This window comes from Oncorhynchus kisutch, linkage group LG2 (genome assembly GCF_002021735.2).
Source record: "Oncorhynchus kisutch isolate 150728-3 linkage group LG2, Okis_V2, whole genome shotgun sequence".
Classification (NCBI taxonomy): domain Eukaryota; kingdom Metazoa; phylum Chordata; class Actinopteri; order Salmoniformes; family Salmonidae; genus Oncorhynchus; species Oncorhynchus kisutch.
In genome coordinates this window covers 41,478,620-41,503,238 of record NC_034175.2, presented here as the reverse complement: position 1 = coordinate 41,503,238, position 24,619 = coordinate 41,478,620, and the positions used below count along the sequence as shown (strand labels likewise).

General features: G+C 44.6%; 1 protein-coding gene across 12 annotated transcripts in view; it reads right to left on the bottom strand.

Annotated features, from left to right (window-relative positions):
* LOC109866033 (plakophilin-4-like) overlaps positions 1 to 24,619 on the bottom strand; it is a 128,062-nt gene that overhangs the window by 88,790 nt on the left and 14,653 nt on the right. For all 12 annotated transcript variants that reach the window (XM_020454577.2, XM_020454625.2, XM_031794425.1 and 9 more), the window contains exon 2: positions 6,101 to 6,240. In XM_020454577.2, coding sequence (XP_020310166.1) covers positions 6,101 to 6,235 — 135 coding nt within the window. In that variant the 5' untranslated portion in view covers positions 6,236 to 6,240. The remainder of the gene's footprint in view (positions 1 to 6,100; positions 6,241 to 24,619) is intronic.

The following is a 24,619-nucleotide window of genomic DNA, read 5'->3' as shown; positions in this document are numbered from 1 at the left end:
ACCAGGGTTGTATTCACTAGGCACCAAATGGAAGGAAACAGACTGAAAACATGGAAAAGATTTATATGAACTTGTCCAATAAGAAACAAATGTTCCTTTGTCATGTTAAAATGGTGTGTGCTAATGAATAACCCAGACCAGTTCTGCCATTTCCACCATGTGAGAGAAACTTCCATGGTGGACAGAAGTGAAATCTTCCACTCACAATCACCGAAGGGAGAAAGCACTTATCCTCTTATCACAGTAAACACATCAAACGTCCCCAAAGAGTAATGCCACTGGACCTGGACATAGGGAAGGGGGTTCTTGGTTTCCTTATTTAATAAACAAAGAGCTTAAGCCCAGCTCCTGATTGTCTAAACCCCCCGAGTCACAGGCTGTGTCCCAAATGGCACCATTTTCCCTTTATAGTGCACGACGCTCTGTTCAAAAGTAGGGTACTATAAAGGGAATAGGGTGCCATTTGGGACGCACGAACACAGAGTGTGATTAGCGGTTTCAGTCGAGTTGACCTGAGGGAAGAAGCTGTGTGTGAAATGGACAAGAGCTCTCCTGCCAGCTGTTATGTAACCACTGTTGACCACAGTTAGCAGGCTAGCAGCCACGGACACAGTTCAGAGTCACAACCCCATCAGAAGGTTGCATGTGATCCGATAGCGATCAAGGGGTGTGCATCAGAGTTGGGATTTGTAGTTGGACTGATGGAGTATTAACACCGGCTAATATTTCCTGTGTGTGAAGTGGTGTTGTCAGCGAACCATAGTGGGTAGTCTGCTTCCCGAATGGCATCCCATTCCCAATATACAGTGCATTCAGAAAATATTCAGACCCCTCGACTTTTTCCACATGGTTACATTCCAAAATGGATTAAAATCTTTATCAATCCACACACACACACAACAAAGAAAAAACACGTTTAGACATTTTTGCAAATGTATTAAAAATGTCAAACTGAAATATCACAATTAGGTAAGTATTCAGACCCTTTACTCAGTACTTTGTTGAAGCACTTTTCGCAGCGATTACAGCCTCAAATCTTCTTGGGTATAACATTACAAGTTTGGCACATCTGTATTTGAGGAGTTTCTCTGGCTCTGTCAGGTTGGATGGGGTGCGTAGCTCCACAGCTATTTTCAGGTCTCTCCAGAGATGTTCGATCGGGTTCAAGTCCGGCATCTGGCTAGGCCACTCTAGGACATTCAGAGACTTGTCCTGAAGCCACTCCTGCGTTGTCTTGCCTGTGTGCTTAGGGTCGTTGTCCTGTTGGAAGGTGAACCGTCGCCCCAGTCTGAGGTCCTGAGCACTCTGGAGCAGGTTTTCATCAAGGATCTCTCTGTACATCTTTCCCCTCGATCCTGACTAGTCGCTGAAAGACATTCAAACAGTATGACGCTGCCAACGCCATGCTTCACCGTAGGAATGGAGCCAGGTTTTCTTCAGATGTGACACTTGGCATTCTCGCGCCTAGGCCCCACACAGTCTTCTTAATTTACATCAACAGGCAGTAGGAAGCTCTCTCATCCATTTATATGCAGATGAAACCGTCTTATACCCAGCTGGCCCCTCCCCAGATTTTAAGTTAAATGCTCTACAACAAAGCTTTGTTAGTGTCAAACAAGCTTTCTCTGCCCTTAATCTTGTTCTGAACACCTCCAAAACAAAGGTCATGTGGTTTGGTAAGAAGAATGCCCTTCGCACCACATGTGTGATTACTACCTCTGAAGGTTTAGAGCTTGAGGTAGTCACCTCATACAAGTACTTGGGAGTATGGCTAGTAAGACTCAATCATGGACACTCTTTACTGACAGTTGTGGCTGCTTTGTGTGATGTATTGTTGTCTCTACCTTCTTGCCTTTGTGCTGTTGTCTGTGCCCAATAATGTTTTGGTGTTACTACCATGTTGTTGTCATGTGGTGTTGCTGCCATGCTGTGTTGTCATGTGTTGTCGTCTTAGGTCTCTCTTTATGTAGCGTTGTCTCTCTTGTCATGATGTGTGCCCCGTCCCCGCAGGAGGCCTTTTGCCTTTCGGTAGACCGTCATTGTAAATCAAAAATTGTTCCCGACTTGCCTAGTTAAATAAAAAAAGGTTACATTTTTAAAAAATGGTCAAAATAGTTAAGTACTTAAGTACTTTAGGTAACTTTTGGCAAACTCCAAGTGGGGTGTCATGTGCCTTTTACTGAGGAGTGGCGTCCGTTTGGCAACTTCACCATAAAAGGCATGACTGGTAGAGTGTTGCAGAGATGGTTGTCCTTCTGGAAGGTTCTCCCATTTCCACAGAGGAACTCTGAAGCTCTGTCAGGGTGCTTCAGCCAGCTCTAGGAAGAGTCTTGGTGGTTCCAGACTTCTTCCATTTAAGAATGATGGAGGCCACTGTGTTCTTGGGGACCTACAATGCTGGAGACATATTTTGGTACCCTTCCCCAGATCTGTGCCTCGACAGAATCCGGTCTTGGAGCTCTACGGACAATTCCTTCGACCGCATGGCTTGGTTTTTGCTCTGACATGCACTGTCAACTGTGGGACCTTATATAGACAGGTGTGCACCTTTCCAAATCATGTCCAATCAATTGAATTTACCACAGGTGGACTCGAATCAAGTTGTAGAAACATGTCAAGGGTAATCAACGGAAACAGGATGCACCTGATCTCAAATTCAAAATCTCATAGCCGAGGGTCTGAATACTTATGTAAGTAAATAAGGATTTTAGAATGAGGCTGTTACGTAACAAAATGTGGAAAAAGTGAAGGGGTCTGAATTCTTTCTGAATGCACTATAGCTAGTGCACTACTGATGTGATAGCTGGGTTTTAATTCAAGACATGACCGTACTGCTCCTGTAGCCACTACAGAGAGATGAGCCCATTAACGTCTGACCTCTAATCTCACCACACACAACAACCTCCACATAGAAAGTCTGCTGGAACACACTCCACTCTATTCCGTTTGTTTAGAAGGAAAACTGGAGACTTCGTGACATTTCAAGGGTCAAGTCAATAATCAGACGCGTCGGGCTGTGAGAAGCAGCCAGCCATACGGCTCACATTCTGGTTTCCGATGAGCTGTCAGAGAAGCACTAGCGACATAGTCAGGCGCACCGCCGAACGTGCCTTCCGCTCTCTGCCCCCCGTCAACAGGCAGCCACTATCCTGCATGGAGCCGAGGAGCGAGAATGACTAAGATATGTGTGTGTACATTAAGATCCAGAGGATGAAATGCGAGCAGACACATTTTGGCGGCCTCCTTGGCTAGTGTTCACCCCTCCCCTGGGAGACCCCACAGGAAGCATGCAGGGGCACAGCGTGATCAATGGAGAGCTCGTTAGTGGACCGGCCTTCCCCTCAAAGTCATTATTACGGGACGGGAGGGAGAGGGGTCATTAGAATGCATGCTCAGCTCAACTGTCTCCTCGTCTCCTGTGAATGGCACCACACCACTCAGTATTCAGTGAGGGACACTCTACTGGGGCACGGTCTGCATCCCAAATGGCACCTCATTCCCCATGTAGTGCACTACTTTTGACCAGGACCCATAGACCAGGACTAATGGAAGACTAGCAGCTAGGCCGGGCCCCAACAGTACTTAGTTAGAAGAGGGGACTTCCCTACGTCCCTTTGTCCCTCCCCCCCTTCCAAAACAGACAGTCGTTTCCCCAGCAGCTTCGAATAGGCCCAGTTGTAAACGGCTAGGCTACATTACAGCTTGAAGAATTCCTCTCTGGTTGTTGACTTGGTTACACCCTGTGTCTCCAAGGCCAGGCCAGGATGCGGTGATTAAATCATAAACTAGGCTGCTCCGGAGGAGTCTGGATGAAAGCAGACAGCAACTTCCTCCTCTTTTCCTGCTTTTCATTATTGCAGGGGATTATTCTAGCCTTCAGCCATGTACAACACCCCCTAGTAGAGGGCTACGCGGAGTCAGCCAACGTTCCCCATACACATCACGAGTAGGAGTACCCTTCTCTTCGCACTCACACATTTTCCATTTACTAACTTAAAAATGGTAGCCTAAGCTTTCGCTTTGAGAAAAAGGCCCACATTCCCCTGTCTGGGTTCACTGTGTCTAACTAAAAAACACAGAGTGAGCGCAGATGAATGCAGAGTTTCATTGCATATAATGACTGTGTTATTGTCTTAAGCCCACAATGCCACGCTCCGGTGCTTATTACATATTCACAGGGATAACATTAGCAATAATGTGGCAGAGGAGGCATTCAAAGACTCGGGCTCGCTCATTATTGCTGAATTCACAGAAAAGGGGAAGTTGACTGGCTGAGTAACATTCTTTGGCTTCCCACCAGTCTCCAGTTCCACTCCACTCTAGATGGAACCCCTTCAGCTAAATACATTCTTTACACAATGATAAATATGAGAGAGAAAGAGAGCGTGTAAAGTTAATTTGAAAAACTTGTTGTAAGGAGAGAAAAACCCTCAAGTCTGAGTGAGAGGAGTGTGAAAGAGCGGAGTAAAAAGAGTAGGCTGTGATAAGCTGAAGCGGTGGCTGTGATAAGCTGAAGCGGTGGCTGTGATAAGCTGAAGCGGTGGCTGTGATAAGCTGAAGCGGTGGCTGTGATAAGCTGAAGCGGTGGCTGTGATAAGCTGAAGCGGTGGCTGTGATAAGCTGAAGCGGTGGCTGTGATAAGCTGAAGCGGTGGCTGTGATAAGCTGAAGCGGTGGCTGTGATAAGCTGAAGCGGTGGCTGTGATAAGCTGAAGCGGTGGCTGTGATAAGCTGAAGCGGTGGCTGTGATAAGCTGAAGCGGTGGCTGTGATAAGCTGAAATGGTGGCTGTGATAAGCTGAAATGGTGGCTGTGATAAGCGATTATGAAGGTGTCACACCGATGGCGAGTCAGAGCACTAAAGAGGGAGCAGCAAAGCCGGGCAGTGTCCCAAATAGTCAAAAGTAGTGCCACACTTAAGAAATAGGGTGCCATTTGAGAGGCAACCCCAGTAATAACTAGCACTTCCAGTCTGACGGCCCAAAAACCCTCATATGAACACCATGCTCCTGACTTGTTCATTAGCAGTCAGGAGCAGAGGAGGCACCACTGCAAATTAACAGCGAACGCAACCAAAGAAATCTTGACCAGCCTGTCCTTGTTTGGGCATTGGGCAGAGTGGGGTGAAGAAGTACGGGGAGAAGTTTTAAGACGGGGGAAAAAAAGAGAGGGAGGGGGGGGATTTCTAGCGTATGGACAAGGTAATTAACTACCATCCCAGCAACGACTGTGACATCCATGAGGCACCTAGCTTCCTCCTAACTTCCCTTCACCGCTCGTCAACTAGTCTCTCCAACTACCTTTAAAAACTCTGTCAGGACAGATCAACTTACTCTCCCCAATCCCAAACAAGAATTACTTTAAAAAAGGCATGTCTCACCCCTCTCTTTCTCACTCTCTCTCCCGACTTACTGCCTGCCTGTCCTGACTAACGCCAAGGAGGATCGGCAGAACAGGAGAAGGAAGAGACATCGACAGGTGCTCTCCAATGGAACCCGCCTTTCTGTTGACTTGGGTAAACAACGGGAGTGTGGAGAGCTGCCATGGACGGAGCGAGAGACGGAACGAGGGGTGTGAGTCAGAGCGTATACATATGGCTCGTCGCTCGGTTCGCACTACATGGATCTCTCGATTGTGAACGCACTGCACGGGTTGGGCACAACTTAGTCACCATTTCCAGCCTACTGTCAGCTAGGACTACCTGTCAAAAAGTCAGAGCATTCTTAGCCATTTCTCTCTGTGTCCCCAAAAAGTAAATACAGACTCTCGTCGCAAAGTAAGTCAGGTGAAAAATGTCAAATGTAAAAACCACAACCTCTTAAAAAAGGCATTTTCTACAGTAAATCGGGGGGCAACCCTTCAGTAGCTTAATGAGATAGTGTGGTTGTGTAAGAGCGCAGAGATAAAGTACAGCATGTCCATCTTCTCGAGCCGCAACACAATGAGAGCTGTGAAACAGAGGGTTGTGTACCTGCTCTTTGGCAGGGAATGATACGGGTGAAAATATATATATATATATATATATATATATATAAAAAAAATATTAAAAAAGGTATTTGGGCAGTGAAACAGTACGACAGGGTGCTATGGAGCTTCCAGTACCTGCTCTTTGACGGAGGCCAGAATGTTGTTGGCGGTGCTGTCGGCCTCCATGTTCCGGTCGGGGAGTTGGGCTCCCTCTCTGACGGTCAGCAGAAGCCCCTCCTCCGTCGCTGGGCTCTGCTCAGGAGCTGGCATTCCTCCTGCAGACAGACAGACACTTTGGTCACCCAATACACTCCTCTGATACACACGTGTGTTAAGTTTGTGTACACATGACCCAACCAATGGCATCCCCGCACCATCGGCACAGTAGACAGAGGCAATAATACACACAAGCTTGTACAGATCCCACGATATATTCTCTCTCTCTCTCCCTCCCTCTCAAAAACAGCAGACTAATACACACCTACCCGTGCCAGCTGGAGCAATCCACAGACAGTCAGCGACACTGAGTCAATTCCATATGGCCCTGAGGCAATAAACAACTTCAGTGACGACTGTATACAGACTCGTAAAAAAACTAACTCCAAAAACACTCCAAGTCCAAAAAGGAAACGTGACTTTCACCCAATTCCAAGAAAACACATTTCCTACAGCGTAGGAACAGCGTACCTCGGGAACAGCGTACCTCGGGAACAGCGTACCTCGGGAACAGAGTAAAATGCACGTCAGCAGGTGTACGGAGGAGATACTTTGTTCTTCTTCCCTTGCTCCTGGGCGTCAGGAGTGAACGTGTAAAAGTAGTTATGGCCCGATGACAGGCCAAGCGCCAGAGGACTGCATGGGGAGGCAGTTTCTGATCCATTTTTACGTGAAGGAGCCTGTTTAAGCACCTGAGCCGTAGCAGGGCTGAGGGCTCACAGGGCTGCTGCATTGATGTCAGGCTGAGATAAGACAACAGGCTGAGGTATAATGGGGGGTGCCATTGGGGAAATAGGGATGTCACAAGGACTTTTACGGCTTCTTCAATCCTCCACTGCTGCTGTCATCTGGTCTGAATGCTACAGTCGATCCAGTCCCTCGACAGAACGGGAGCATATTGGAGGTATGGAACCCAAATTACACCCTATATAGTGCAATGCATAGTAAAGTGCCCTATGCTGAAGTGCTCCACGGGCTCTGATCAAAAGTAGTATACTAAATAGGGAATAGGGTGTCATTTCAGATGCTGATAGCATAATAATGGTTGGTCTATTTCTTAATTATTTCTTTGGATTGTGTGCGAATTGTTTTGAGTTTTTATTGCTCGGTATTACGACACTGTTGGAGCTAGACACACAAGCCTTTCACTGCACCTGCGATAAGATCTGTAAATCCGTGTACGCAACCAATAAAACTTTGATTTGATTGTGAGTCCGTCTCAAATCTCCTCTGCGCAAAATCGCAGTCTGGATATTGGCTACTGGGGAGAGTCATTTAACCATGTCCTTATTTACACCGCCAAGAGCTCCAACCCTCCCAGCATAACTCAATAAGACCTCCATGGAACTGGCTCTTCTTATATGCCTTATTCATTATGGCAGTCAGCTGGTGATTGGTGGATTCGTTCTGCTGGCATATTATGCCAACAATGCAATGCATTATTGAGGCTATGGAGTACAGTACAGCACTGGATGTGCATACACACCACAACCCCTGTACAGGAATCATTTAACGCAGGCTGCCAGCCAAGCCAACAGAACGCACACCATTGGGCTGTTTACAATAGACATAGGCTCTGATGGGAAACTCCTGTCCGGGGAAAACTAGCCAGTCTGGGAGGTCCCCGAGATAGTCGGACGATATCTGAACCCGTGGTGTTCTGGGTATTTCAAGGTTGAAGCAGATCGGATCACATGTGCGTTATTGGGTGGCAGACTGTGGATATTATTAGTATTGCAAGCATGCTGGTAGCAGGGTCATAGGCTTTACACCTCACAATACATACATATACTTTGTAATGTAGCAGGGAGGAACAAAAATAGGTTTTCCTAGTTGTTATACAGTGTTACTATTTGGCCTCAAGGAGTCTCTTGCCTTTAGTTCCCATAACATTGAGCAGAGACAGGAATCTAGAGCATCACAGTTCCAAACTGAGTGTGCTCTTCCTTGCCAAGTCAAGATGGTTACAAAAACAAGCGAAAAAACTAAAAAAGTAGTTTCTGTTGATACCCTTTATATACACAGTACTCCGAAACGATTCAAAAGAACGGCATTCAGCAGGCATATCTCAGTCATTGAGAAAAACAAGTCTGCTTTTGTCACAAAGTATGGAATGGCCTCTTCTTGGAACCCCCTGGATAGTAAGACATTATAGTATTACCTTTTTTTTTTTTACAGACAACATGTAACATAACTCTTCTACACACAGATATTCAGACTGATACACGCAGGAAGACAGAAATGATGCAACAAGATACGTCATGACACACTTCCTTCTGCAGAAAAATCTAAGTTGGAAAACTGCCCACTAACCAGAGTGAAGAAAACACACTCAGAAAACCAATACGCTTCCACAAATCAAATCTACGACCGCTTAAAGAAAAAAAGGAAAATTGTGATTTGTATATTAATTAGCTTACTGAAATCCCCCATCCTACCTGGGACAGGACTACTTAACCCCTCTCAGCTCAGGGTTCTCCATAACTAAGATCTGTCGCCAGAGTGTGTTAGATATACCACAACTCTGCAGCACACTACTACTACCACCACCACCACCTGGATGTTAGAGCAGCGCTGCTGCCCCGGCAAGTTCTTCAGGATCACCTCCGTTGTTTTCCTTCAAAACGAGAGGCGGGGGGAAAAAAGGAAAATATGAACTGGAGGCTTGTGAAAAGCTCCCATGCATCAGGTCTCTGTAGGGTTATTTGGCATCTGGTAGTTTCAAAGTAAAGCTAGAGGCTGCCTGCCAAGTAACCAAGATGCAAAGGGAGTCAAAGGCAATCAGCGCTGCTTTAAAAGACCGTAATTAGGATAATGCCTCCAGGGACACTACCAGGACTTCACAGGATCCAGGTTAAGTCACAGATGGGCCCATGTCATTATGAACCTGGTCATTTCCTCTGGTTATGCCCAAGACAAACACGGTCAATAAGACAGACAGACAATATTTAGGGAGGATTATTGCTCCTTGTGTGAGAGTGAAAACACACCATCACAACATTAAATCTGTCTGGAGTAAGGAGCTTTCCCTAGATGACACCCCCCCCCCCCCATTGCACAAGCAGAAAACACAGGCACACACACAGAGACAACTAACCCATAGTCAGGTTATCCATTTCTTCTGGCCATAACACTGGGCTAATCTGACCTCTCCCTGCCATCTACTGGGCACAGGACATAAACAAGAGATGGAAGTACACGCAAGGGTCAAGGAATCAGCAAAACAACGAGCATCTGTAAAACGTTATTAACAAGCTACCAACTGGCTGCTCGGCTAAGCAGCCTTGACAAGACAAATCCAAATCCTATTTCCAAATCATTAAAATCCACGGCATCTCCAGCTCTGCCAAGAAACCGCTTCTCCTGCCACCGCCAACCAGGTCACATGGTCTAGTAGTCCAGTCAGTGACCTCATATTCCAGTTACTCTTCCAAGCAATCGAGCAGCAGAATTGTGTCTGTGTACAGGAGCAGCAGGGAACGGTCAATGTGGTGGGAAGGGGTTCAAATGAAAAAAAAAGGTTGAAAAGTAGTCTAGCAGATCAGTGGAGAAGATGTAAATGGTCTAGACTAGGGTTTAATATTTTCCCAGGATTTTACAAAATGTTCCATACCATGAATAAAATCCCTTTTCTGCCGGGTAACCCGGTATTTCCTGCCCAAACCGGAAGTATCATTCAAAAGCATATATCCAGCGCAACTGGAAAGTTGGGACCCCTTGAATTTTTCCACAGTTACGATACAGCCTTATTCTAAAATTATTATAGAATTTGGCAAATTTATTAAAACTAAAAAACAGAAATATGTTGTTGACATAAGTATTCAGACCCTTGGCTATGAGACTCGAAATTCAGCTCAGGTGCATCGTGTTTCCCTTGATCATCCTTGGAGACCACCTGTGGTTAATTATGTTGACTGGACATGATTTGGAAAGGCACACCTGTCTATATAAAAAGGTCCCACAGTTGACAGTGCATGTCTGAGCAAATACCAAGCCATGAGGTCGAAGGAATTGTCAGTAGAGTTCCAAGACAGGATTGTGTTGAGGCATAGATCTGGGAAATGGTACCAAAAACTGTCTGCAGCATTGAAGGTCAGTGGCCTCCAACATTCTTCAATGGGAGAAGTTTGGAACCACCAAGACTCTTCCTCTAGAACTAGCCGCCCGGACAAATTGAGCAATCAGAGGAGAACGACCTTGGTCAGGGAGGTGACCAAGAACCCGACGGTCTCAATGACAAAGCTCCTCTGTGGAGATGGGAGAACCTTCCAGAAGGACAACCATCTCTACAGCACTCCTCCAATCAGGCCTTAATGGTAGAGTGGCTAGACAGAAGCCACTCCTCAGTAAAAGGCACATGACAACCCTTTTGGAGTTTGCCAAAAGGCAAATGAAGGACTTTCAGACCATGAGGAACGAGATTCTCTGGTCTGATGAAACTAAGTTTGAACTCAGCCCTGAATTCCAATTAAAATGCCTGGAGGAATCCTGGCACCATCCCTACGGTGAAGCACAGTGGTGGCAGCATCATGCTGTGGGGAAGTTTTTCCGTTTTTCAGTTTTTCAGCTACTGGGAGACTAGTTAGGATCGAGGGAAAGATGAACAGAGCAATGTACAGAGAGATCCTTGATGAAAACCTGCTCCAGAGCGCTCAGGACCTCAGACTGGGGCAAAGATTCACCTTCCAACAGGACAATGACCCTATGCACACAGCCAAGACAACACAGGAGTGGCTTCGGGACAAATCTCTGCATGTCATAGAGTGGCCCAGCTAGAGCCCAGACTTGAACCCGATTGAACATCTCTGGATAGAACTGAAAATAGCTGTGTGGCACTCCCCATCCAACCTGACAGAGCTTGAGATGATCTGCAGAGAAGAATGGGAAGAAACTCCACAAATACAGGTGTGCCAAGCTTGTAGCATCATACTAAAGAAGACAAGGCTGTAATCGCTGCCAAAGGTGCTTCAACAAAGTACAGAGTAAAGGGACTCAATACTTATGTAAATGTGCAATACATTTATTTTTATTTTTAAGTCAGACATTTGCAAACATGTTTTTGCTATACACATTTTAAAAAAGGCTGTAACATAACAAAATGTGGTATAATTAAGGGGTCTGAATACTTTCCAGATGTACTGTGCCTTGCAAAAGTATTCACCCCCTTGGCATTTTTCCTATTTTGTGGCACTACAATCTGTAATTTAAACGGATTCATAATCAGATTTCATGTAATGGACATACACAAAATAGTCCAAATTGGTGAAGTAAAAAAAGAAAAAAGAAAAAGAAAACAATGGCAAAGTGGTGCGCGTGCATAAATAATATCTGGTGCAACTAATTACCTTCAGAAGTCACATAATTAGTTAACTAAAGTCCATCTGTGTGTAATCTAAGTGTCTCATGATCTCTAGATAGATAACACACACACACACACACCTGTTCTGAAAGTCCCCAGAGTCTGCAACACCACTAAGCAAGGTGCAAGCAAGCAGCATTATGAAGACCAAGGAGCTCTCAAAACAGGTCAGGGACAAAGTTGTGGAGAAGTACAGATCGGGGTTGGATTATTTAAAAAATATCAGTAACTTTGAACATTCCACAGAGCACCATTAAATCCATTATTTTTTTTAAATGGAACGAATATGCCACCACAACAAACCTGCCAAGAGAGGGCCGCACACCAAAACTCATGACATGGCAAAGAGGGCATTAATCAGAAAGGCATCAAAGAGACCAAAGATAACCCTGAAGGAGCTGCAAAGCACCACAGCGGAGATTGGAGTATCTATCCATAGGACCACTTTAAGCTGTACACTTCACAGAGCTGGGTTTTACAGAAGTGTGGCCAGAAAAAAAGCCATTGCTTTAAAAAAATAAGCTAAACATGTTTGGTGTTCACCAAAAGGCATGTGGGAGACTCCCCAAACATATGGAAGAAGGTACTCTGGTCAGATTAGACTAAAATATATCTGTTTGGCCATCAAGGAAAATGCTAGGTCTGGTGCAAACCCAACACCTCTCATCACCCCGAGAATACCATCTCCACAGTGAAGCATAGTGGTTGCAACATCGTGGAGATGTTTTTCCATAGGCAGGGACTGGGAAACTGGTCAGAATTGAATGAATGATGGATGGTGCTAAATACAGGGAAATCCTTGAGGGAAACCTGTTTCAGACTGTTAGACTGGGACAGAGGTTCACCTTCCAGCAGGACAACGACCCTAAGTATACTGCTAAAGCAACACTCGAGTGGTTTACGGATAAATATTTAAATATCTTGGAATGGCCTAGTCAAAGCCCAGAACTCAATCCAATTGAGAATCTGTGGTATGACTTAAAGTTTGCTGTACACCAGCAGAACCCATCCAACTTGGAGTTGGAACAGTTTTGCCTTGAAGAATGGGCAAAAATCCCAGTGGCTAGATGTGCCAAGCTTATAGAAGACATACCCCAAGATACTTGCAGCTTTAATTGCTGCAAATGGTGGCTCTACAAAGTATTGACTTTGGGGGGGTGAATAGTTATGCACGTTCAAGTTCCATTTTTTTTGTCTAATCTCTTGTTTGTTTCACCCCTAAAAAATGTTTGCGTATTCAAAGTGATAGGCATGTTGTGTAAATCAAAATGATACAACAACCCCCCCACCCCTAAAAAATCTATTTTAATTATAGGTTGTAAGGCAACAAAATAGGAAAAATGCCAAGGGGGTGAATACTCTCGCAAGCCACTGTAGGCCTGTGTGGATTTGATTAGAACATTCAAGGCTGATGCAACCTGAGCCCGATTAATTACATTTAAATGAGCCCTATCCAATACATAGGCTAGATAGGCAACTGCACAACAGAAAAACATAAGTACATAGATGTAGCTATGCTCTCTTGGGTAAAGTTATGAAGAAAAAAAAAAAAGTGTGAACTGTATTACTGTACTTTATTGGATTATACGGACTGGAATTACAAGCCTCGTTCATAAAACAAGGAGAGAACATGCGATTCTGGTGCAGCACATGCAGCCTAAAGTTATAAGTATAGGCTAGTGAATTTGGTTTACATTTATCATAATATTTCCCCTAATGTTATTAGCTTAACTCCTCTTTCTCTAGTGTCACTTCAGTCCTTCCTCGCTTTCAACAGTTAAATGAAGTAAAATGTCATTGTCCTTGTCTTCATCATTTTAATGACATGCTTGAATAATATAGGACTATAATGTGATGCAGAAGGCTTTAACTTCTTCTCATGAGGATTGAATGGTTATGGGTCTGAATAAGGAACTGCTATAGGCTTCTTTCAAACCACCCGCGAGCTCATTTGGCTGCCGTATTTAACATTCATCAAACAAGAGCTTGGGTCCCTCTTCGCATAGTCTATTGGTATAAGAAATATTTCAACCATTATGTCCAGCAAGCTATTCTAGATTTTCCTGCATGGGAGTAGAAGAGCTAAGGAGCATTTTTTAAATGTTTTTATTTAGGAGAGGCCATCGGAACACAGGTGTGTGCGCGTATAGCGCAAGAGAGAGAAGCTATAAGTTAAAAGCTTATTAGGCATAACCCATCATTAATTAGCTAAATATAAAAGGCTAATACTGCATTGAAAGTATTACCTGAAAGAGTTAGGCTAGGAGACACACACATCAATATTGAAGAAGATCATCTATTTTGGATGCAATTTGAATGGAATTAATGGAGAGAAAGGCTGCGAGACTGCTTTAAATATGTGCCCGAGCGAACAATGTTGTAGGAGTGTTTTAAATCTCTGCAGTTGCAATAGATAACAACTTTTCAATTTAAAAAAAAATGTGACCCCCGAAAGCCAGATGGAAATGTGTCAATTAAACGTGCATCCGTTCCTTATATCACATTAGCATAGGCTATGCTGCAGCAAATTACAGTACACTTGCCCCAAAATAAAATTAAATTAAAAAAGTTACCATGAGATGAAAGGCCTACATACTGAGATGGGCTGTCGGTCCCCACCTTAAGCGTTGATGATTCATCAATGCAGTGACCAGAACGAAAGCCGTAGAGAATCCAGATTTACATATCGCATTTAATTTAACCGTTCCATTTCCCTGTCATGCTATTCATATAAATAATTCATTATAATTTACCGCTTTTACAGTTATTTATCCTGGGAAAAGGGAGTGGTTTTGGGCGGTAAATCTCAGTAACCGGGTTCCCGCCCTTCAACCCCGGTCAAGACATCAATGGGTGACTTTCAAATGCTCTGCATGATAAACTATCTGGCTGCAGAAGCCTCTTTAAAAGAGATTCGCTGGTGCTTTTGTAGACTTTTTAGCCAATAGTTCTGAAAGTAGCACTCACGAGCCAAAGGTGATCCCCTAAAATTGCGTACTACGTCACATATGTGCATATATGTGCACCACATTGCTCGCTCTCGCTCTCTGCTGTGTGTGCATCTTGCGGTCACTCAAATGGTGAAGGAATGAAGCTCATTGTGACTCAAACGGTTAGGGCACTGGCCCACGTGGGGGGGGGGGGGGGGGGGGGGGGGGGAATGAAAATAGCGCAGCAGTTTCCAGAAAAACTGTAAATCTCCTTACAGATTATGCAGGTATGAACTACACGGACACATCTGGCCCAAAGCCAGGTTTCAAATTCTTAGTAGTGGCCAAAGTTCCAGAACATGTCTTTAAAAAGGCACAATGGGGCCTCCCGGGTGGCGCAGTGGTTAAGGGCGCTGTACTGCAGCACCAGCTGTGCCACCAGAGACTCTGGGTTTGCACCCAGGCTCTGTCGTAACCGGCCGCGACCGGAAGGTCCGTGGGGCGACGCACAATTGGCCTAGCGTTGTCCGGGTTAGGGAGGGTTTGGCCGGTAGGGATATCCTTGTCTCATCGCGCACCAGCGACTCCTGTGGCGGGCCGGGCGCACCAAGGTTGCCAGGTGTTTCCTCTGACACATTGGTGCGGCTGGCTTCCGGGTTGGATGCACGCTGTGTTAAGAAGCAGTGCGGCTTGGTTGGGTTGTGTATCGGAGGACGCATGACTTTAAACCTTCGTCTCTCCCGAGCCCGTACGGGAGTTGTAGCGATGAGACAAGATAGTAGCTACTAAAACAATAGGATACCACGAAATTGGGGAGAAAAAAGGTGTCAAATTCAACAGAAAAAACAAAAAAAAGGCACAATGAAGACATTTTTATATCAATATCAAATCATTTCTGGGTAACAATTACAACTTTACTGAAATACATTTCAATTTTTTTTAAATTGACAAACTGCTATTTAGCAATAAACTATTTCTCGAGCAAGACTTTTGCTAGGACTGTTTTAAACTGTTAGTTCTCTCAGCTGTTGTACAATATGATATAAAACACAGGAAAATCAAGTTGGACTGCACCTTCAAAAGAAGTCCACAGTAGAGACTAATTACTTCATCACTTTTCAGTTTCTCATGACAACTGACCTGTGGCCCCTGCCATGCATGGCATGTTCCCCAGGGAGCAGAGAAAAGAAAATTGAACAGATTGTCAGACAGACACATTCCTTCATCTCCCATTTCCCCATCTACAAAGAGTAGACAACCCTTCTGGTCATGAGACTGAACGCAATGTGGCTTAGGGTAATAATACCCATTATAGCATCAGTCAACACGAGGGAAGAGAAGAACTGTGGAGAAGAAGGCTTCATAAGGCTGATTGACACCCAAATTAACCAAGTCACAAGTGTTGAACAAAAAAAACAGTGGAAGGGAAAACCAGAGCTCAGACATAATTATACATTAGCCTGAACTTCAGAGGCAGGCAGTCTCAGCAGAGTAGCAGATCAGATGCCGATTGCTCGGTCTTCAAACATAAAGCCTGGGAAATCGAACTTCTCAAATAGAGATGTGAGTGGACTCGAGCTAGCTACTCACAGAATTTGGAAAGAAAGCCTACCACAATGTGGTGCTCCCCTTACTTTGAATACGAAATTAGGTAAGGGATTTTTACTTTTACCACATTTTAGATATACACAATTATTAATTAAATGTATGCTGTATTTGATCATTGGACCAGCAACCCTCGTACAGGTCTACCTAAGCCACATGGCAAAAACTAAAGCTGATCGTACAATATGCAGAAGGCCTAATAAATGGGTTATACTGGTCCAAGTATAACATTCCATTAAAACTCTTGGCCCCCCAATCATTGGTTCCTCTGGACTTCTTAAGCCGGCATGAGGGCAGAAAACAAAGGGCATAATTAACGCCACTAGAATACTACTGATCGATGCCTTGGCCGTGTGCAATAAAGAGCTTGTAGGGAACCAGACTTCCATTACACAGCACAAAGTAGCCATGGCAATGTCCCCAAACACCTACAATGCTTAATTGCCTGGTTCAAATAGCATATTGACTTTGCTAAATAAAAAAAGTGATATGCGGTCTCTGGCTGCCTTTTCAGACCTCACTAAGTGTGGTCGATACCATATTTCAGCGCTGATAAACAAAACCCCCAAAAAAATAACAGACATGAAATTGTAATTTTACGTCGGGCCAAAAAAAAACATCAAGACTTCAGCAAGAACGCAACATATTTCTTACCAAGTAGTTGTCAGCGACATATTTTGAAAGTCCCAGCCCAAACTATTAGAGACAAAGCAGATATACTTAGACTGCTGACTATAGTCAAAACTAACTACAGTAGCTGATGTCATTTGGTTTTAAAGCATGTGTTATACACAAGTTAAAGGGAGCCTCACATACTTCACAACACGGCCTAGGCCCTGTTGCGTGACAATTTCATGTCACACAATTTTCTTCTCCAAGTACAATGACATGAATTCGACTGAGATTAACCTCACTTCAAAGATTCGAGAGGGCAAAAAAGAGGCATTGTATGTACACACACACCTCCTTTTGCCAATCTCTTGAAATATATACATATACAGTTGAAGTTGGAAGTTTACATACACTTAGGTTGGAGTCATTAAAACTCGTTTTTCAACCATTCCACACATTTCTAAAGTTTTGGCAAGTTGGTTAGGACGTCTACTTTGTGCATGACACAAGCCATTTATCCAACAATTGTTTACAGACAGATTATATCACTGTATCACAATTCCAGTGGGTCAGACGTTTACATACAATAAGTTGACTGAGCCTTTTAACAGCTTGGAAAATGAAGTCATGGCTTTAGATGCTTCTGATAGGCTAATTGACATAATTTCAGTCAATTGGAGGTGTACCTGTGGATATATTTCAAGGCATACCTTCAAACTCAATGCTTCTTTGCTTGACATCAATGGAAAATCAAAAGAAAATCAGCCAAGACCTCAAAAATAATTGTACACCTCCACAAGTCTGGTTCATCCTTGGGAGCAATTTCCAAACGCCTGAAGGTACCACATTCATCTGTACAAACAATAGTACGCAAGTATAAACACCATGGCACCACGCAGCCATCATACCGCTCAGGAAGGAGACACGTTCTGTCTCCTAGAGATGAACGTACTTCAGTGCGAAAAGTGCAAATCAATCCCAGAACAGCAGCAAAGGACCTTGTGAAGATGCTGGAGGAAACGGGTACAAAAGGTATCTACATCCACAGTAAAACAAGTCCTATAATCGACATAGCCTGAAAGGCCGCTCAGCAAGGAAGAAGCCACTGCTCCAAAACCACCATTAAAAAAGCCAGACTACGGATTGCAACCGGGGACGAAGATCGTACTTTTGGAGAAATGTCCAAAATGAAACAAAAATATAAATATTTGATCATAATGACCATCGTTATGTTTGGAGGGAAAAGGGAGAGGCTTCCAAGCCGAAGAACACCATCCCAACGGTGAAGCTCGGGGGTAGCAGCATCATGTTGTGGGGGTGCTTTGCTGCAGGAGGGACTGGTGCACTTCACAAAATAGATGGCATCATGAGGGTGGAAAATTATGTGGATATATTGAAACAACATCTCAAGACATCAGTCAGGAAGTTAAAGCTTGGTTGCAAATGGGTCTTCCAAATGGACAATGACCCCAAGCATACTTCCAAAGTTCTGACAAAATGGCTTAAGGACAACTAATTCAAGGTATTGGAGTGGCCATTCAAAGCCCTGACCTCAATCCCATAAAAAAAATGTGTGGGCAGAAGTGAAAAAACATGTGTGAGCAAGGAGGCCCACAAACCTGACGCCGTTACACCAGCTCTGTCAGGAGGAAAGGGACAAAATTCACCCAACGTATTGTGGGAAGCTTGTGGAAGGCTACCCAAAACGTTTGAACCAAGTTAAACAATTTACTTTAACTTCAGGCGCCGACAGAGATGGCCGCCTCGCTTCGCGTTCCTAGGAAACTATGCAGTTTTTTGTTTTTTTACGTGTTATTTCTTACACTAGTACCCCAGGTCATCTTAGGTTTCATCACATACAGCCGAGAAGAACTACTGAATATAAGATCAGCGTCAACTCACCACCAGTACGACCAAGAATATGTTTTTCGCGATGCGGATCCTGTGTTCTGCCTTACAACCAGCGCCACGGGATGGTTCCCATGCAGCGACCCAAAAAAACGACTCAGAAAAAGAGGGAAACGAAGCGGTCTTCTGGTCAGACTCCGGAGACGGGCACATCGTGCACCACTCCCTAGCATTCTTCTTGCCAATGTCCAGTCTCTTGACAACAAGGTTGATGAAATCCGAGCAAGGGTAGCATTCCAGAGGGACATCAGAGACTGTAACGTTCTCTGTTTCACGGAAACGTGGCTCACTGGTGAGACGCAATCCGAAGCGGTGCAGCCAGCGGGTTTCTCCACGCATCGCGCGGACAGAAACTAACATCTTTCTGGTAAGAAGAGGGGCGGGGGCGTATGCCTTATGGCCAACGTGACATGGTGTGATGAAAGAAACATACAGGAACTCAAATCCTTCTGTTCACCTGATTTAGAATTCCTCACAATCAAATGTAGACCGCATTATCTACCAAGAGAATTCTCTTCGATTATAATCACAGCCGTATATACCCCCCCCCCCAAGCAGACACATCGATGGCTCTGAACGAACTTTATTTAACTCTCTGCAAACTGGAAACGATTTATCCGGAGGCTGCATTCATTGTAGCTGGGGATTTTAACAAGGCTAATCTGAAAACAAGACTCCCTAAATTTTATCAGCATATCGATTGCGCAACCAGGGGTGGAAAGACCCTGGATCATTGTTACTCTAACTTCCGCGACGCATATAAGGCCCTGCCCCGCCCCCCTTTCGGAAAAGCTGACCACGACTCCATTTTGTTGATCCCTGCCTACAGACAGAAACTAAAACAAGAAGCTCCCACGCTGAGGTCTGTCCAACGCTGGTCCGACCAAGCTGACTCCACACTCCAAGACTGCTTCCATCACGTGGACTGGGAGATGTTTCGTATTGCGTCAGCCAACAACATTGACGAATACGCTGATTCGGTGTGCGAGTTCATTAGAACGTGCGTTGAAGATGTCGTTCCCATAGCAACGATTAAAACATTCCCCAACCAGAAACCGTGGATTGATGGCAGCATTCGTGTGGAACTGAAGGCGCGAACCACTGCTTTTAATCAGGGCAAGGTGTCTGGTAACATGACTGAATACAAACAGTGCAGCTATTCCCTCCGCAAGGCTATCAAACAAGCTAAGCGCCAGTACAGAGACAAAGTAGAATCTCAATTCAACGGCTCAGACACAAGAGGCATGTGGCAGGGTCTACAGTCAATCACGGACTACAGGAAGAAACCCAGCCCAGTCACGGACCAGGATGTCTTGCTCCCAGGCAGACTAAACAACTTTTTTGCCCGCTTTGAGGACAATACAGTGCCACTGACACGGCCTGCAACGAAAACATGCGGTCTCTCCTTCACTGCAGCCGAAGTGAGTAAGACATTTAAACGTGTTAACCCTCGCAAGGCTGCAGGCCCAGACGGCATCCCCAGCCGCGCCCTCAGAGCATGCGCAGACCAGCTGGCCGGTGTGTTTACGGACATATTCAACCAATCCCTATACCAGTCTGCTGTTCCCACATGCTTCAAGAGGGCCACCATTGTTCCTGTTCCCAAGAAAGCTAAGGTAACTGAGCTAAACGACTACCGCCCCGTAGCACTCACATCCGTCATCATGAAGTGCTTTGAGAGACTAGTCAAGGACCATATCACCTCCACCCTACCTGACACCCTTGACCCACTCCAATTTGCTTACCGCCCAAATAGGTCCACAGACGATGCAATCTCAACCACACTGCACACTGCCCTAACCCATCTGGACAAGAGGAATACCTATGTGAGAATGCTGTTCATCGACTACAGCTCGGCATTCAACACCATAGTACCCTCCAAGCTCGTCATCAAGCTCGAGACCCTGGGTCTCGACCCCGCCCTGTGCAACTGGGTACTGGACTTCCTGACGGGCCGCCCCCAGGTGGTGAGGGTAGGCAACAACATCTCCTCCCCGCTGATCCTCAACACTGGGGCCCCACAAGGGTGCGTTCTGAGCCCTCTCCTGTACTCCCTGTTCACCCACGACTGCGTGGCCACGCACGCCTCCAACTCAATCATCAAGTTTGCGGACGACACAACAGTGGTAGGCTTGATTACCAACAACGACGAGACGGCCTACAGGGAGGAGGTGAGGGCCCTCGGAGTGTGGTGTCAGGAAAATAACCTCACACTCAACGTCAACAAAACTAAGGAGATGATTGTGGACTTCAGGAAACAGCAGAGGGAACACCCCCCCATCCACATCGATGGAACAGTAGTGGAGTTATTGTACCATGTGTATGTGACAAATAAATTTGATTTGATTTGATTTTGATTTTTAAAGGCAATGCTACCAAATACTAATTGAGTGGATGTAAACTTCTGACCCACTGGGAATGTGATGATAGAAATAAAAGCTGAACTAAATCACTCTACTATTATTCTGACATTTCACATTCTGAAAATAAAGTGGTGATCCTAAGACAGGGAATTTTTACTAGGATTAAATGTCAGGAATTGTGAAAAACTGATTTTAAATGTATTTGGCTGTGGTGTATGTATGAATTCAACTGTGTGTGTGACACACACACACACACACACACGTCAAAAGTTTACACCTACTCATTCAAGGGTTTCATTATTTTCTACATTGTAGAATAATAGTGAAGACATCAAAACTATGAAATAACACATATGGAATCATGTAGTAACAAAAAATAATAAAGTGTTAAACAAAATATATATTGTATTCTTCAAAGTAGCCATCCTTTGCCTTGACAGCTTTGCACACTCTTGGCATTCTCTCAACCAGCTGTGTGAAATCAGGCCTTTATGGTCAAATTGCTGCAAAGAAACCACTACTAAAGGACACCAACATAAAGAAGAGACTTGCTTCGGCCAAGAAACAAGAGCAATGAATATTATACAGTGAAAATCTGTCCTTTGGTCTGATGAGTCCAAATTTGAGATTTTTCCATCCAACTGCTGTGTCTTTGTGAGACTCATAGTAGGTGAACGGATAATCTCTGCATGTGTGGAGCATGGAGGTGGTGGTGTGATGGTGCTTTGCTGGAGATACTGATTTATTTAGAATTCGAGCCACACTTAACCAGCATGGCTACCACAGCATTCTGCAGCAATGCGCCATCTCATCTGGTTTGCGCGTAGTAGGACTATCATTTGATTTTCAACAGGACAATGACCCAAAACACACCTCCAGGCTGTGTACGGGCTATTTGACCAAGGAGAGTGACGGAGTGCTGCATCAGATTATCTGGTCTCCACAATCACCCAACCTCAACCCAGATGGTTTGGGATGAGTTGGACTGAAGAGTGAAGGAAAAGCAGCCAACAAGTGCTCAGCATTACTCCTTCAAGACTGCTGTTAAAGCATTCCAGGTGAAGCTGGTTGAGAGAATGCCAAGAGTGTGCAAAGCTGTCATCAAGGAAAAGGGTGGCTACTTTGAAGAATCTCAAATATAAAACACTTTTTTAGTTACTACATGATTCCATGTGTGTTATTTCTCAGTTTTGATCACTATTATTATACCATGTAGAAAATATTAAAGAAAAACCCTTGAATGAGAAGGTGTCCAAACTTGTCACTGGTACTGTATACATGATGCCTTCCTTGACAGCAGAACACAAAAGGCTATTAGATCCCTAAACATTTTACTTTCTGAAAGGGCTCAAAAGCTGAAAGTGCTTTACTCTGTAACACACCCCAAAAGCTGGAGGAATGTATCCTAGTCCATGCTGGAGATTAAATATATATTTTTTTAACACACACACACCCTGATCTACCCAGTATTACTGTATACACTATATAACCCAGAAGTAGATCGAAATCCTACCTATTCACGTGGTGATATAGTATTAAAAGAGGGCGATTTTTTTTTTAAAGGCAGAGGTTAGCTGTGTGGATAGACCGAGACCTCGAGTCAAGTGTCCTCCGACTCAATAGGATGACTGGAGAGGGATTTGAAATGTGGGAGGAATGTTATAGATGTTCTGCCCGCCTCGGATGTCCTTGAATCATATCCTAAAAAATGTAGGAACATCTAAATCACTCCAGGCTAATCTGAGCGTGTGTGAACAGGGCTCAAGGTAAACCAGGAATAAAGGCAAGAAACAGTCACACCAGGGCAGTTCATACAACTTATAACCCAGATAGACCTCTTCCAATGAAATGCATTAAACCAAAGCGACTCACCATTGCAAGTGGACAAGAGGGAGATTACTTAATGTGTAATAATTGAAAATCGGTCTACATTGTGCAACCAGAAGACTATGAGCGGTCACTCTGAGGAACTTCATCCTGTTCTGTTCATTCACCCTGCTTGCATCCCAAATGGCACCCTATTAAAAGAAAAACCCTTGAATGAGTAGGTGTGTCCAAACGTGTGACTGGTACTGTATACATGATGTCTTTGACAGCAGAACGCGACAGGCTATTAGATCCCTAAACATTTTACTTGGAAGCCACAAGCCTCGCTGATCCAAATGTTTAAAATCAGCTGTTCAAAACAGGTCATCAATAACGTGTCGTGACAGCGCGGGGCTGAGGGCATAAATTACGCTCCGATTGAATGTAAATGACGCCCAAAGGATTGATGACTTAAAAAGGGGGACTGGAGCATCAAATGGAGTCCGCTGCACACCCTCAAGAATCAAGGCCTATACATTGGCTCTGTGGGTTGATGTAATCTCTGAAGTGAAATGTTGGTCACACATGGGACAAAAACACAGAAGTCAACTTAGGATTCTCCCTGGAAGAGCTGAATACAAGATGAATGCTCCAATTTTCTCCATGAGAGTGAACACGACAGGCTCATTTGCTAAAGCAAATACAACAGCAAAACAAAGCCAGAACAGAAATAACACTCAAGCCGCCGCAGCGGTTCATAAAGAAGGGAAATTAAATGGTGATCAGAGCCGCGGTGAAAGTTATTCATTCTTTCAGCCGGAAAGGCGGAAATAAATTCAGTTTAATCAATGTTCCATTCTGCCTCACATATATAGGTGGTGATTTATTTCTCCCATTTCAGGTGGTTATCAAATTTTAATGTGAACATTGTAAGTTTGCAGGATTTTATGGAAAGGACCGGTGAGAAATTCCAAGATGATCGAAATGACTGGAATCAAATCGGATGTAAAAGATGCATTAACATAACAATTGGCCTACTATTGGCAGTGATCTGGGTCCCACAATGCATCCTGCCTGGAGTGAATTACCGAGCGTGCACAGCACATCGGCTGCTTCCCCCGTTTTAGACCGATTACAGCAACTGATGAACTGCCTTCACGGTCCTCTGACAAATGATCAAATCACACCACTGGGAAGAACAGCATTAGCTTATCTGGCTGCCTATTCATCAATAGGGCATCCTTGTAGGCTCATTAAAGCGGATGGGAAGTTAAGGGGGATGACAGCAGCAACAATTAGACACACACACCACACACACCACACACACCCCTGTGGGATATTCCTGTCACTTTACTGTGCGTGTACTCACGCAAGAACACATGCAATTGTAGAATGTTGTGAGTGTATAGTGGGGGAATTAATATGATCACAGTGAAGTATCAACATCACTTCAACCTTGTTTATCTGCTATGCTGCATCACTGGTATTGACAGGGCCAGCATCCGGCAGCCATCCAGCCGTGGGCAGAGTGCCCAGTAGGGCTGTGTCAGGTTCCCTCTACAACACCATGAGAAAATGACATGTGGTATAAAGGCAAAGCCGTGCCGCCCCCGCCAGCCGTCCCTCACAACTCCCGTCCTCCAGTTTCCTGGTCTATGAGCTCGCTGTCTTGCCGTCATGTTCCCTCCGAGTCAACGTCCACGTAGAAATTTGTCATGCGTCACAGGTTCGTGTCTCAAAATGGCACCCTATTGCCTGGGAACAAAAATATAAAATACGCAACATTCAACCATTTCAAAGATTTTACTGAGTTACACAGTTCAGAAAAGGAAATTCAGTCATTTGAAATAAATTC